Below are 14,737 nucleotides of genomic sequence, written 5' to 3'. Positions count from 1 at the left end.
TGTTGTCTATTGTGACAGTCAGAGTGCAATAGACTTGAGCAAGAACTCCATGTACCACTACGAGAACAAACACATCGACGTCGATATCATTGGATTCGTGATCGTGCAGAACGAATTGTTCCAGGTCAAGAAGATTCACACGAGTGAAAATCCTGTATATGTTGCCAAGGTGGTATCGAGAGACAAGTTCGAGCGTGCAAAGAACTTGTCATGCGCACTCAAATTAGAAGCCGGTATACCCTCCTTCGTGTGAAACGGGACCGAGGGGGAGATTGTGGGGTCCAGTCCCCAATTTTCTTTTGTTCACATACGTGATGTAAGCGCTTACCTCATCATAGTTGTGATGTAAGCGCTTACCTCATCATAGGAAATTCATTCCTATAAATAGGCAGCTTATGGTTCATTTGAAAGACACACCAAACACCAAAAATCATTTGCTATATACACCAAAGTGAGAGCAAAGTGAGGTATTCCATAGATCGTAAGAAAACGAAGCTCAGAAGAAAAATAGAGTGTGAGTGATATTGTAGTAAGGTGGGAAAAATCAAAAGAGTGTTTTTCTTTTGTGGGTGTAGTGGTCTTAGGAGTATTTATACTCGTTACTACACAAAATGTAAAAATTCCTTACTATAGTGATATCAAACTCGCTCCTCTTGGCCGTGGTTTTTCCTTATTCGTATGTTTCACGTAAAATCTTGTCATTATTCACGCATTTTATTCTTGTTGATTTAACCATAACTTAGTGTTCGTTTATCACTAATACCGTGAATATTATTTTTGCGGGTCTATTTTATTCCCAACATACGATAGATTCTTCAGATTTTTGAATGATTCAGGAATTGATCCACGCAACTTGTTTCCCTTCAAATTACTGTGATCAGAGAAGAGAGACAGATTTTTCAATGTGGTTTAAAGAGATGAGAGATCCATAAAGGATATTGCATTGTCGAATCTTGGATATGATGTAGTTTAGTCCTAGATTTTATAATATATTGAGATCCTTTTAGACTCTGATTACCTCTTATTTAATGGTTAGTACTACTATACCAGGACAAGGTGGAACGCGTGGCCCCGGCCGGAGATAAGATCGCTTTTTATATCAGTACTTAAGACATTAACTTTTTAGCCATGAGCTCCCCTGCTATTATTCAATTAAGGATGCAAAACACAAAATCAGCATAGAGTGCTGATTTCTTGTTTATTTGCTTCTGATCATAGAATGTATAAATCTAGTGCATTTGATATGCAACAAGGAGATTAGCATCTTTAAGAACATTGCACCAATTTTTGCAATGCTTTTCCACTTATGTATATTTCTTGGGATGCATTCCACATTTCCCATGGTGTTAGTGATAAAAATTCTCCTGCCTCGAAATATAATGCCTACAGGCCATAGTATTGGCAGAGGAAAACAAAACGAGATCTTATAATATTCAATTCATAATTATCCGTCATTCTTTTTTCTATAATATTTATTACATTCATGTACAAAATGCAACTGGAATCTAAAAAAATGGAATGACACTTAAATGCAAAGTCTTCAAGTATGCTTATGCTATGTAAATAGTTTAATACCTCTTAATTGCGAATTTAAACTGAGAAACACAATACAAATTCAAATATATTGTTTAGGTATCCTTACAGGGCTTCTTAAATATTGAAGGCCTCCAATCTTCTCAGGGATCTCTCCTTCTAATCGTCTAAAAGAGAAATCACTGCAGTTCATAATGTTGCAAAAACATCAATCAGAAATCTAGAAGCTGCATAGTTAAAAACCAAAGCGACAAATTGAGACCACAACTATAATGAACATAAAACAAGGATGACCTGCACATAGTTGGCATGAATATTACTAATTTAAAATGTCTCTTGAGCTGCTTTACACTTTAGTGGTGACATTGTGCACATGTTGCTACTATTATAGTGAAATTATTCTAAATCAATTTTGGTCGAGCAGGCAAAGATGAACTTGTATATATTTAATTAATCAACATATATAGAAGGGCTAATAGCATTTTTGAACTCAATTAATGATAAATTCTAATTATGGTCCTCGTGATATCTAACTTAGCTTATTTAACCTTCAATTAATTAAAGTGTACTTTTGGTCCCTTTATGAAAGAAATATGTTATATTTGGATATTTTTAGAATTATATTACCGTAAAAAATGGAGTAATAATACAAATTTAATATAACACATGGGGAATTAAGTAGTGAAATAGTTTACAATTATGGTAAATTTGTGAATTTTCACAAGCAAAGGGATCAAAAGTGAACACTCTAGTTAATTGAAGATTAAATGTGCTTCGTCAAATATCATTAAGACTAAAGTCAAAATTTATCAATAACCGAGGGACCAACAGAGCTATTAACCCTATATAGAAATGTAAACAGGCATAATTTTAGAGGAATGAAGGGTGGAAAAAAGAAATCAAAATAAATTTGTAATTTGGAGAAATACATCCATCTATGTAGGATTGGGCTATATTTGTCTTCACTAGGAAAACAACATGGTTCAGATTAGCATCATGACTCATGGGTGAATTAATGAAAGATTTAATTGACTGAAAACAAGGCCTAACCAGTTTATAATTAATAGCAATCCATAGTTATATTAGAATATGTTTCTATCTCTAACTATGCTCAAAACATTAAACTTCGTTAGTAAAACAATGCTCAAACAACGAAATAATATTTCAACAAAATCGAGAAAGAAAATGACAAATGTAATATCCGAGTCCACAAAATTTTCAATTTCAATTGTAATTTAATTCACATAATATATTGACACTTATTCAATAATAATTGTATATTTACGAAAAAAGTTGTCTATATTATAGAAAATATCACCATTAAAAGAACTTCATCGAAAAAAGATGATAAATTAAAATAGGAAGAGAGAGAAAATATTTTAATATATTTATGAATAAGTTAGAAATTATATGAAAATGAGGCTTGTTCCAATTAAATCTTATAGAACCCATGCCATAATGCCTTCAATCTAAGGTAGAACTTGGGGAAAATGGAGAGAAGGGAAATGGAGAGGAGCCCAATTCATCTATGTAGTTACATGCTGTTGGCACTCAAAAGGCATCTTTCACAATAGAATTTAATGCTGAAAACTAAACCAGTTTAGCTTTAGCAATCTAGTTTTTGCAGCTATGTCCATCCTCAAAGTGGAAAATTAAAAAAATCAAACTGTACAAACATAAAGACAGTTTAAAACAAACCTCTAACACTTCAATGTCATGAATCTGGCAGACCATTCAGAATTGTTAGTAATATGAATCAATCAAATGAGTAAGCTTTTCCGTTATCAGCATAACAACCTTTATTAAATACTAATTCCGAGATACTTGTAATCTACTGTAAAAAATGACTAATCAGATAAAATAAGTTTGTAAAAGCACTCAACCAACACAAATGCACTGCATTAAGTGCTGTTTATTTCTCAGCGCAGAAACGACGTTATTTAATTTCAAACTGTCCACTATCTCTATGTTCATCCCCCAACGAAAGAAAATAACATGCTAAAATCAACCAACTAGTTGAGTAAACATGAAAAAACAAATTGCCTAGGTATTACTATGTGTGATCCTAAAGTCAGATTAAAATATGAACTTTTACAAGAAAATTAAAAAAAAAAAAAAAAAAAAGATTAACTATAAAACACTATTAAATCAAACGACAACCACAAAGAATATTAGAACGGAGAAGTGCCTAAGAGAACAAGCATATATTGCTCCCAGTGACCAAATCCCCCAAAACTCCAAAAAAATGATGGCAACAATGGTTCACTTATTATAACAGTGGAAACTCCATTTAGAAAAATAGATGAATGCAATCCAAAATCTATGTCTCCAACTCATGCTATCAAAGGACTTGTAATATTTCCAAATAATATATTACTCAGCAAATGAATTAACAAGAAGAGCAGTAGAGAAAAATACTACCAAAAAAAAAAAAACAATAGTAAATATCTTGGATCAGAAGGGATACATTTGTTCCACTCGACATCTTGTGTGGTCCTCAAGATAACAATCGCAAATAACATCTTTTTCCCGAACAAGACAACTTTCGGGCAACATTCCCGATATTTCCTTAGAACAACCAAGCAGAGCATTGATGAAATCCTCTGACATCCACATGAACAAAATTGCATCAGCATGGAAAACAAAATTGAAAATGGATAACCTATGATGCCATGAATATTTTGAAAACAAATATATGCTTACATGAAGAATAGATGTGGTTTTTTGGTATGGGTACTTTAGACAAATAATCTAAGTGAACATGATCTTTTGTAAACTTCTAGAGTTAAATAGAAGAATGTAACAGCAAATAACAAGCTCATGGATAAAAATAATGCGCTTTTAATTTTATTATGTTTAAAAAATAAACCGACATTTTAAATTTTACCCTATATATCTATTTTTAGAACAAAGAATCAAACTCTAGATAAAAAATAATTTCGCCTTTACAGTTCCTACATTACTAATCCATGTATACAATCCCAGTGCGTAACTTGTTTTTAAACCAAACAACTCCTCAGGATTGTAATGCCAATTGTTGGCTATGTCCATGTGAAATAAGTTTAGGAGGGAAAATGTAATTCCTTTAAACCGTCGTCCAAGTTTATTTTTCTAACAAAAATTCAATCTCACCCCTGATCAAATAAGGAAAATAAAATTTTAGAATCTTTTTGCACAGTGCAATTGTCTCTCTATGTACAGTAATCTCTATGTTACCATTCGTGCACAAAATAACCCGTAAGTGTAGTTCAGCTTTCATTTCAATCTTACTGCAGTCATAGCTGATGCATACAAAATTGTTACAGGAAGAAATATTACCATAAAACCAAGCAAGCTAGAACCTTTTTTTTTTTTTTTTTTTGATGACATCTGACTAAGATATAAAAGATTTACCAATATGAAACATAGTCCAAAGTCAATAAATCCACGTCTTCAGACAACTTAGCCAAATAAAAACAATTTAAACAAAAAAACTGAGGCGCGTTTTGATCAAACAAACAGAAAGTTTTTCTTATTTAACATTTTTAGGATTCAAATTATATGGATCCAAGCATATGAATGTAGTCTCTACAAGGAGACCATAGAAACAGTAAGATTTTCTCTCAACATAATTATTGTACTGATGCCATCTACACTTATCTGGTGTAAATGGTAGCAAATTTTTGAAACTATAAAGATAATAACTTTGATGGAACATAAGGGATAACACTGCTATCTTTATAGCTTAGGAATAGCATAAAGACTAAGACATTCACATTCTTACCATCTTCTTTGGCAAGAGGAGGCATTGGTAAATTTTCATTATATTTCGAAGTGTCTGAACAGATTTTGCCAAGAGGGCCTTGCGTTTCCTGTTCCACAGTAACCTTACAATGGATTAAAACCAGCAAAAGGGGAACGAAAACCCTGTAAAGATACATGGACATTGCCATATTAGCTCCCAAGAAATGCTTTAATCCTTCTTTAGCTTTAACCATACAATTTCTCAAATATGTGCCCATACCTTTATAATAGCATCCTTTCTTCAAGTCTATTCAGAAATAGTGTTCCTTTCTTCACTTTTTCCTGTTATTTCCACTTCTGGGCCCTTACAACACAGCTTATTTTTTCCAAAAAAGGTGATGACCCACCATTTCTTTTCACTTTCCTCCTTGAAATTTCTACTTTATAAAGCTGAAAGGCGGAAACCTCCAATAATGCTTTGCAGAGACCTTGACTCGTTTCTATCTCATGTACCCAGAGGCAAATGCAGCTTAGTAGTACCGGCTCATATGAACCTACTAGTACTTTCAAAGCGGAGCATAAAGAGCCACTTGATATTAGCTGATTGCAAATAGCTAATAAGCTTTTAAGTGCTGAAAAATATTTTTAAGTGTTGAAACTGATTTTATAAATGGAAAAGGGCTAAATATACCCCTATACTATCGGAAAAGGGCTAAATATACCCTCGTTATACTTTAGGTCCAAATATACCCCTGCCGTTATATTTTGGGTCCAAATATACCCTTTTCCCGTTAAAGTTGTCCAAGGAGGACAACTAATCTTACATGGCACTGACATTTTATGACGTAGACGGCACTTAGTATGCCACATCATCCCCTAATCCATTTTACTCTTCCCCTCTATTTGTTTCTTTCGCCACTAAAATTTCCTTCCCCTCCATCCATCTTTACCACCATTAACAAGGATAAGCAATTTGTAGCCATGCTTAACCATTCCGTACTGCAAATCGGAAAACCCGCCGGAAAATAACAAGGCATGAATTAGAGCACCGACAAACACCGTCCGTCGTCAATGGCGAAGAGAAATAGTTCGATAATGGATGACGAAGAGAGAATGAAAGGAAGGAAGAGTGAGTGGAAAATCCACGGAAGAGAAACTTGGAATCAATTTGTCAAGCAAATGTGAAAGAGCTAAAAGGGAAATGGAAATTCGGAAGGGAATTTGAAGAGAAAGAGGACTTGAAAAAAAAATTTTAAAAAATTTTTTTTTTACAAGTTACTGATGTTAATTTTACCACTTTTTTTCTTTTTTCTCCGAAGCATAAAGGGAAGATTCAAGAAACAGTTAGATTTTATTGTTTTATTATTACACTGTTGCTGATTCAAAAAATAAAATAAAACCGCTACAGATCTGGGTTTGGATAAAATTTTCAGAATTCAGATTGAGATTTGTTTATTCTTCTTTTCTAACCGGAATACATGGCGGTAATGGTGGCAAAGGTGGTGGAGTGGAAGAAAATTTTAGTGGTGGAAGAAACAAATAGAGGGGAAGAGTAAAATCGGTTAGTAGTGATGAGGTAGCATACCACGTGGCGTCCACGTCATCCAATGTCAGTGCCACGTAAGATTAATTGTCCACCTTAGACAACTTTAACGGAGGAGGGGTATATTTGAACCCAAGTATAACGGCTGAGGTATATTTAGACCTAAAGTATAACGAGGGGTAATATATATATATATGGCCCTTTTTCGATAGTACAGGGATATATTTGGCCCTTTTCCGTTTTATAAATAAGCAGTTACATATATTAAGGATAAGCTATTGAGGTGTTTGGCTAAGCTTATAAGCTGGTCAAACTAGCTTATAAGCATTTTTTAACTTATCTACGTGTTTGGCAAATTCTAAAAGTGCTTGTAAGTCAAGTGCTTATAAATAAAAATAAGCAATAAGTCATAAGTTGGTCACCCCCAACTTATGATTTTATAGCTTATAAGCACTTTTGGTTTGACCAGATCTTTTACAATTTTATCCCCGATATCTCTCTATAATTCCTAAAATACCTTTTCTTAAAACAAAATTCCTAACACTTTCCATGATTTCACTTCCATGCATGTTCTTCCAAAAACTTAAAATTTCATCCACTCTTGATATGGCACCAGCAATTCTGAGTTCTTTATGGCAAAATGGTATTTGGGGTAACAAATTTCTCTCTTTCATTGTTTGTAGTATTTCTTCAAATTCCACACCAAGCATGGTGTTACACCTTAAAAATTTTAGCGTCGTTTGTGTCGTAATTAAACTAACGTAAGCTCAGAGAGGTCATGGAACCTTTATAAGGTTAAGGAATACTTTGAACAAGTGTTAAGCAAGTATCTAAAGGTTTTGGGATCAAGCGAATCGAAGGAATTAAGTTTGTCAAAATTTGGGAAAAACTTGGCCGAAATTTAGACAGGAAATTTTGGTCCGACTTGAGGGAGGTCTATCTCCTAGATTAGAGGAGTTATGGAATGTATAACCTATGTAAATTGAAGTTCATTGAGTTTAGTTTCCAGTGCAATTGACAGATCGCAAATTCGAGACGTACAGTGGAAGATACGACCTATACAAAATTGTATGATTCTTCTGTGCAATTCGACGGACCGTCGAATAACGACGGTACTGTCGGTGCTACCATTGAGTTGAGGCAGTGGACACTTCTCTTTTTCTATAAATAAGAAGGGCCACGACCTTGGGGCTCATTATTCATCAAAAATCAGACCTTTCTAGAACCCTCAAGCTCTCTCAACTATCCTAAACCTTCCATAAACATCCTAAGCAAAGATCAACCTAGAAATCCTAAACTAGTTCATATATACTGATAGTTATTGTTGCTATTGAAGTTATGGATGTTAAGCTTGAAAAAAAGGTTTGGATTTAGAGTTTTTGGACCGGAAAAGGTATATTCTTTATCTTAACGTTGATATCAAGTTGTTTTGGAGGATTTTAATGGTTTAAAGTGAAGAAAGACATAGTATAAAGGTCGTAGTTTGATACGTTGATGTTGTTGGCTTATGGACTGATTTTCGAGGGAAGTTTCAGATGGATTTGTATATGTTTGTCATGTAGTATCTTGATTATGTTATTATTGATGTTGGGAGCTATTTTGGAATTGGTTCGGAGTAGATAATATAGGGGAAATGTTGTCCGAATTCCGTTAACTTATTAACTAGCTAAGTTTGTGTGTGTAAATGCTCCTATAGCCTGATTGTTGTATAAATTACCTTGGATGTAGATTTGCAGGCTTGGAAGGTAGACTTTGAGTGGCTAAGTAAGCAGCAAGATATGTTAAGACTGTCCCTTTCTTTCTTAAGGCATGATTCCATTGCTTCGAGCTTACACAAAGTATGTCCATAATGATTCCTGTCATAGAAATATTATAAGCATACGTTCTTGATGTTCTTATGATATCGTTGATCCTTATCTCATGATTTTTGGTTATTGATCTCATATTATGGTTATTGATCTTATTTATTGATATTGATCTCATCTTATGATTATTGTTCCTTCAAAGTGAGATATGTTCATGATGATAGCTTCATAATGATAATTGGAGGTTTACTGACCTTACGTCACTCCGATAGAGTTATAGCTTTTCTTTGGGCTCTCATTCATGCTTTATATTAATGTATGTATCTTCTCACATCGAGCAGCGTTATAGTCGGCCGAGTATGACACCTATTGTGCAACCATTGATCAGTTGGGTTTTCACACCGAGTGCCGTTAGGGCTGGGTACGTTACACACCGAGTCCTGAAAAGGTAGATTACGTTACACACTGAGTCCTGAAAAGGCCGAGTACGTTACACACCGAGTCCTTAAAAGGCCGGGTACGTTATACACCGAGTCCTGAAAAGGCTGGGTACGTTATGATAGTGATATGATGATAACACCGAGCCTATATGGCCAGGTATGGTATTTATATATATATGTATGAAAATGTTTTTTTTTTTTTTTTTTTAAGCAAGCATGCATGACATCCGCCTTAAGAGGCATTCAGAAGTACAGGTTGATCTCTCTTATCTTATGTTATCTCTATAATTTTATTATGTTGTTATTGATGTCTTACATACTTAGTACATTATCAGTACTGACGTTTCTTTGTTAGTGGACACTGCATTCATGCCCGCAGGTAGACAAGGAGAAGATTCAGACTCATAGGCTGACTTCTCAATGGTTGTCTGAGAGCACTCCATTTGTTCGGAGAAATTTCGCAGTCCGTTGGTATGATCTTTTTGTTCTGAGATGGGTCAGGTCTGTCCCGTCCTTTTATGTTATGCACTACAATAGAGGCTCGTAGACAGATATGCATAGTCATATGTTCAATGACCTTCTCGGTCTATGTTTTATTGTATCATCGTTTGGATAGCCTTACCAACATGTGTACTTGGGATCAGCTTGATGCTGTATGTATATTATCTTTTGGGCTTGCGTCCCATATAGTTTATGATATTTATAAGTTAGCATGATGGCTCACTCAGGTATAAATATGAGATACATGTACGTGTTGTGTTACTCAGTAGGTTAGCTCCGGATGCCCTTCATGGCCCTCCAGTTGGGTTGTGACACATGGAACCCTTCTTCAACTTGACATCAATATTATTGATTTATGGGTTTTGTAAAGCATGGAACCTGCTTCTACTTATCTATGTATATTTGTTAGTGATTTCAAGAGCTAAATAAATTGGAAGAAAAACAAATGTTATCGATAAACACAATATATGAAAATTAAAAAAAAAAGAAGTAAAATAGAAAACATGCAACCCTTGCATTTGAATGGCAACTCGTGATCCGATTGATGAGAATATTGATGATAGTTTGGTGTGTTAGTTTAATTAGCGACAAAAGAAAATTGTTAAGTATTTGTTTCTTCTATACAAATTTTGTATAATATTTAAGTATGTTTTTTACAAAAAAAATAAAATAAAAAATAGTCAAATTATTAATTGTTATATTATACCTTATGATTAAATTTTGCTTAACATAACATAATTTATCTAATAAATTTTGTATTAAAAATAAATGAGACATAAATCATTTTGGATTTGAATTAAATAAAATTTAAATTCTTGTTAAAATCACGTCGTTATTAGTGTAAATAACTTTAAGGATATTTAAGTCATTTTAACATAAAAATATGCTTATTAGCACTTATTTGTCAAACACTTCAGCTGCTTATTATCAGTTTCAGCGCTTTTATCCAAACATGTAACTGCTTATTTATTAAATCAGCTTTAGCACTTAAAATTGCTTATTAGCACTTAATGCTTATCAGCTACTTTAAATCATGTAAACTTAGCGCAGGCTCATATAGCGGTTTATTGGTGATTTTCTCAAAATACTTTTTCTTTTCAAAAAGTGCTTATTTTAAAAAAAGTGAGGTGTTTGCCAAGCTTTTGGGAGAAAATAAGTACTTTTAGGGAGTAGCAGAAGCAGTTTTGCAGAGTTTTTCCCCATAATCATTTTTTTTGAAAAGTACTTTTGAGAAAAATACACTTAAAAGCACTTTTTAAAAGCTTGGCCAAAAGCGAATTTGCTGCTCAAAAGTACTTTTTAAACTAATTGTCCAAACACAAACTGCTTCTCACAAAATATACTTTTTTAAAAAGCACTTTTCAAAAAAAGTACTTTTCAAACTAAGCTGATTTTAGAAATTTGGCTAAACAGGCTATTAGTTCGAGTGAGAAGCCCCGGAAACATCCGGAGTAAATCCACAAAGGCAATTGTACCGGGTCATTAATAGGAGAATAACGTTATATGACCGGTCCAGATACGGAGCATGCGTTACAATCCAGAATTAAAGCTGCATTTATTATTCATTATTAGAATCTAATCACAACTTAAGAGTTGATGTATTTGTACTATAAAAGGAGCCTGACGGCCCTTGAAAAGGCATAAAATAACAATTATTGATGCTATTTCTCTCAAACTCAGTCCTTACAATTAGCTATTTTAATTATTCTTTTGCACCGGAATAGTTCTCATTTCTAAGAGCCAAAACATATATTTGTTCCACCGGAGGAAACCCATCAACGGATTTGCTCCAAGGATCAGCAGAGCCCAGTCCTAATTATTCTATTATTGCTTCTTTGCCATTTCATACACTCCCTCCGTTCAAATACCATTCGGCCATCTAGTTTACACAATATGTACACAGTGTATAGGTAGTGTATAGAATATACTAAATATAATACATATACTATACATACCTATACATATAATATACATACGTATACATATAATTTACATACCTATACACTACCTATACAGCCGAAGTGTATATTTCGGCTATGTTTTGTAAACTAAGTAGCCGAAGGATACATTTAGGTAAGTTTTCCACAAATAAAAGCACTAATATAAATAAAGTGAGCAACTCGATTTGCGTGCAAGGTGTTTAACGAAATGCGTAAGACAAAACTCAATAAACAAAGACCACCAGCAATGGATTGTGAAAAATTTCACATTTGGCTAAAATTAATGGAAAATTATAGCCAAATACCATTCGGTCATCTAGTTTACACAATAGGTATACCGTGTACATAGGTAGTGTATAGAGTATACTAAATATTCATATACTATACATACCTATACACTATCTATACAGTCGAAGTGTATAGGCAGTGTATATTTCGGTCATGTTTGATAAACTAGATGGCCGAAGGGTACATTTAAGTAAGTTTTCCTAAAATTAAAGTTAATAAAGTGAGCAACTCCTGATTTGCATGCAAGATGTTCGATGAAATGCCTAAGACAAAACTCAATAAATAAAGACCACCAGCAATGGATTGTGAAAAATTTCACCTTTGGCTAAAATTAATGGAAAATTACAGCCAAATACGATTTGGTCATCTAATTTACACAATAGATATACAGTGTATATAGGTAATGTATAGAGTACACGAAATATTCATACACTATACAAACCTATATATATAATAATATACATACCTATATACTATTTATACAACCGAAGTGTATAGGCAATGTATAGTTCGGCCATGTTTGGCAAATTATATGGCCGACGCGTACATTTAGGTAAGTTTTCCTAAAATTAAAGCACTAATATTAAAAAAGTGAGCTAACTCCTGATTTACATGCAAAGTGTTTGATGAAATGCCTAAGACAAAACTCAATAAACAAAGACCACAGCAATGGATTGTGGAAAAATTTCACCGTTTGCTGAAAAAGACGTAAAGTCTACTACTATCTCAACAGCAGTCATTTTCAAAAATAAATTTTTATGCATATGATAGCACTAACAATCTTCTTTTGAGAAGGTTTACCCTTTTACATTAGGACCCACAATAGTACATCTCCCTCCTTTTTGCCTTTTTTTTTTTTTTTTTTTTTTTTTTTTTTTAGAGATAATGATTTTAAGAAAAAAATACCTGAACTTTCAGTTGGAACTATCTCATTTATGTATTTTAACACACCTAATTGCATAGATGGTAATAGTTCATATAGGAAATATTAATGTGTGTTTTAATACATACCTAAATTTAAAGATATTTTAATACACAAATGGTGCTAGTTCAAAATAGAAAAAAAGAAACAGTTGATAGCACCTCAAGTTTTGGTATGTTTTAAAACACAGTAGTGATCAAATTGAAGAATGATATAATGGTAGAATAATAATAATAATAATAACATTAAAAGATGATGAAATTGCGAAACCGAAAAAAAATAATCACATATCTAGACATTGAAGGTCATCCAGCTAGTAGAAGGAGAAACTTTGTGCATAGTGCAGGTGCAGGCTCTAACTCAACATGACACCTCTAAGAACAAAGATGTCAGGTAAGGTGGGCAGCATTCGGATCCGGTTGATTTTCAAAAGTTAGTGGTGAATTCGGTTTGAATTGAAAGTAGATACCAAATACCGAACCGAAAAAAGTTGAAATTGATTCGGTAAATCAAAATTGATTCGGAAATTCAGGTCACGGTATTCGGGATTTACCATTCAAGAAAGCAAATATTAATAATAAGATATTATCATTTACTTCGTAGGCCATGAATGCAAAACCCATCTTTCACATATTGCGTATTGAAATTAGGTGACAAACTAATGGAATTGCAAAAATTTGGGCAGCTAAACATTATGTGTGCTAGATATAATTTTTAGAAAGCAAAAAAATAATACGAAAAAGAAAAGAATAGAGAGAAATATTTATGGTTCATAGCTCCGGAAAAGCAAATGAATATAATTCTAAAATGTCCATCTCTTCATATTAAATTGAAGAAGTACAGTTTTGGGACAAGCAGAACAAAGGGAAAAAAGAAGTGAAGAAGAGCAGGAATAGGGAAAAAGATGAAGAAACCCCCGTAGTATTACTAAAAATTCGGTATTCGGAAAATACCAATACCAAAGACTAATAGCTTCGACTTTAACCCAATCCCGAATACCATAATTTTAAATTTTTACTCCCGAATACACGTATCAATACCGAATTATTAAATACCGAATTACCCAAATAATCGGTTCGGTTTCCTAGAATTAGATTTGGTAATTTATGCCCACCTAATGTGCGCTTGTTGCATAGAGATGATGAGCATCACGAAAACACAAAGTTAGTACTGCAAATTTTTTTTTTTGATAACCGTGGTGTCCGGACTAATTTGCGCGCATCTCGACTAATTTCACGGGCTACCTCCCACCAAGAATAAGGCAACTTGGCTAACTTGGTCCACCAAGCTAGGACGATGCGAAGAAATTAACTAAGTACTTTGCCTTTATCATTCAACTTGGCCTGCCGATTTTCAACCCACTTTATTGACCACTAGACTACACTCTTGGGTCCATTAGTACTCTATCTTTTGTCATGAGAGAATATCGTTTTTCGAAAGAAACAAGAAGAAGGCGGAAAAAATGCCCTCAAGTGATAAGCAAAATTTATTTAATTGAAGAAAACTGTAAAAAATATATCACAAAGAATACAAAAAATCATAAACTATACTGAGTTAAGATTCTAGCTAACCCTATAGACAGTCCCAAAACCTCATGAGTTAAGATTCTAGCTAACCTTATAGACAGTCCCAAAACCTCCCTCGCCATGCCAGTTCTCAACACCAAAATTCTTTGTGGCAGCTTTAATTTTCTGATAGTTGTAAAGCTCTTCAGGGTACAATTCTAGCTCTACATCAACACATTAGTAAATAAATATCAGCGGAGTTGAAAATCGAAAGAACGCAAAGAAGCTTACAACAAATAAAAAGACCTATGATTCAGATGAGGAAATGTATCTTGAGCTTAAGTTAGCTAGAATCTTAACTCACGTTTTCTTGTTATTTCCTCTTCTGGTCCCTTATAGCATTGCTTAAACTTTTCCAAAACGTAAGGATCCACCATTTTCTTGTTATTTTCCTGTTTGAAATTTATATTTTATAAAGGTGAAACCTCCATAATGTTTCACAGAGACCTTGACTAGTTTCTATCTCATTTACCCACT

The 14,737-nt window shown here is 33.5% G+C and overlaps 1 protein-coding gene across 1 annotated transcript; it reads right to left on the bottom strand.

The window, feature by feature from the left end:
- Positions 1-915: 915 nt before the first annotated feature.
- LOC132037051 (uncharacterized) lies at positions 916-5,525 on the bottom strand. The gene is made up of 4 exons (XM_059427484.1): positions 5,297-5,525; positions 4,001-4,136; positions 1,643-1,715; positions 916-1,383 (listed from the first exon to the last, which is right to left on the bottom strand). The coding sequence occupies exons 1-4, from the start codon at positions 5,508-5,510 to the stop codon at positions 1,267-1,269; spliced, it is 540 nt and encodes a 179-aa protein (XP_059283467.1). The 5' UTR covers positions 5,511-5,525; the 3' UTR covers positions 916-1,266.
- Positions 5,526-14,737: the final 9,212 nt, after the last annotated feature.

The sequence above is a fragment of the Lycium ferocissimum genome, chromosome 11 (genome assembly GCF_029784015.1).
Source record: "Lycium ferocissimum isolate CSIRO_LF1 chromosome 11, AGI_CSIRO_Lferr_CH_V1, whole genome shotgun sequence".
NCBI classification, from domain to species: Eukaryota; Viridiplantae; Streptophyta; class Magnoliopsida; order Solanales; family Solanaceae; genus Lycium; species Lycium ferocissimum.
This window is presented reverse-complemented; position numbering and strand designations above follow the sequence as displayed.

What these genes read in the sequence shown, in the direction of transcription:
- LOC132037051 (XM_059427484.1), bottom strand. Translation starts at nt 5,510, where the DNA reads ATGGTTAAAGCTAAAGAAGGATTAAAGCATTTCTTGGGAGCTAATATG. An exon ending in TCCTCTTGCCAAAGAAGATG is followed by an intron (nt 4,137 to 5,296) that starts GTAAGAATGTGA and finishes TGTGGATGTCAG; the next exon opens with AGGATTTCATCAATGCTCTG. An exon ending in AGATGTCGAGTGGAACAAAT is followed by an intron (nt 1,716 to 4,000) that starts GTATCCCTTCTG and finishes TATGAACTGCAG; the next exon opens with TGATTTCTCTTTTAGACGAT.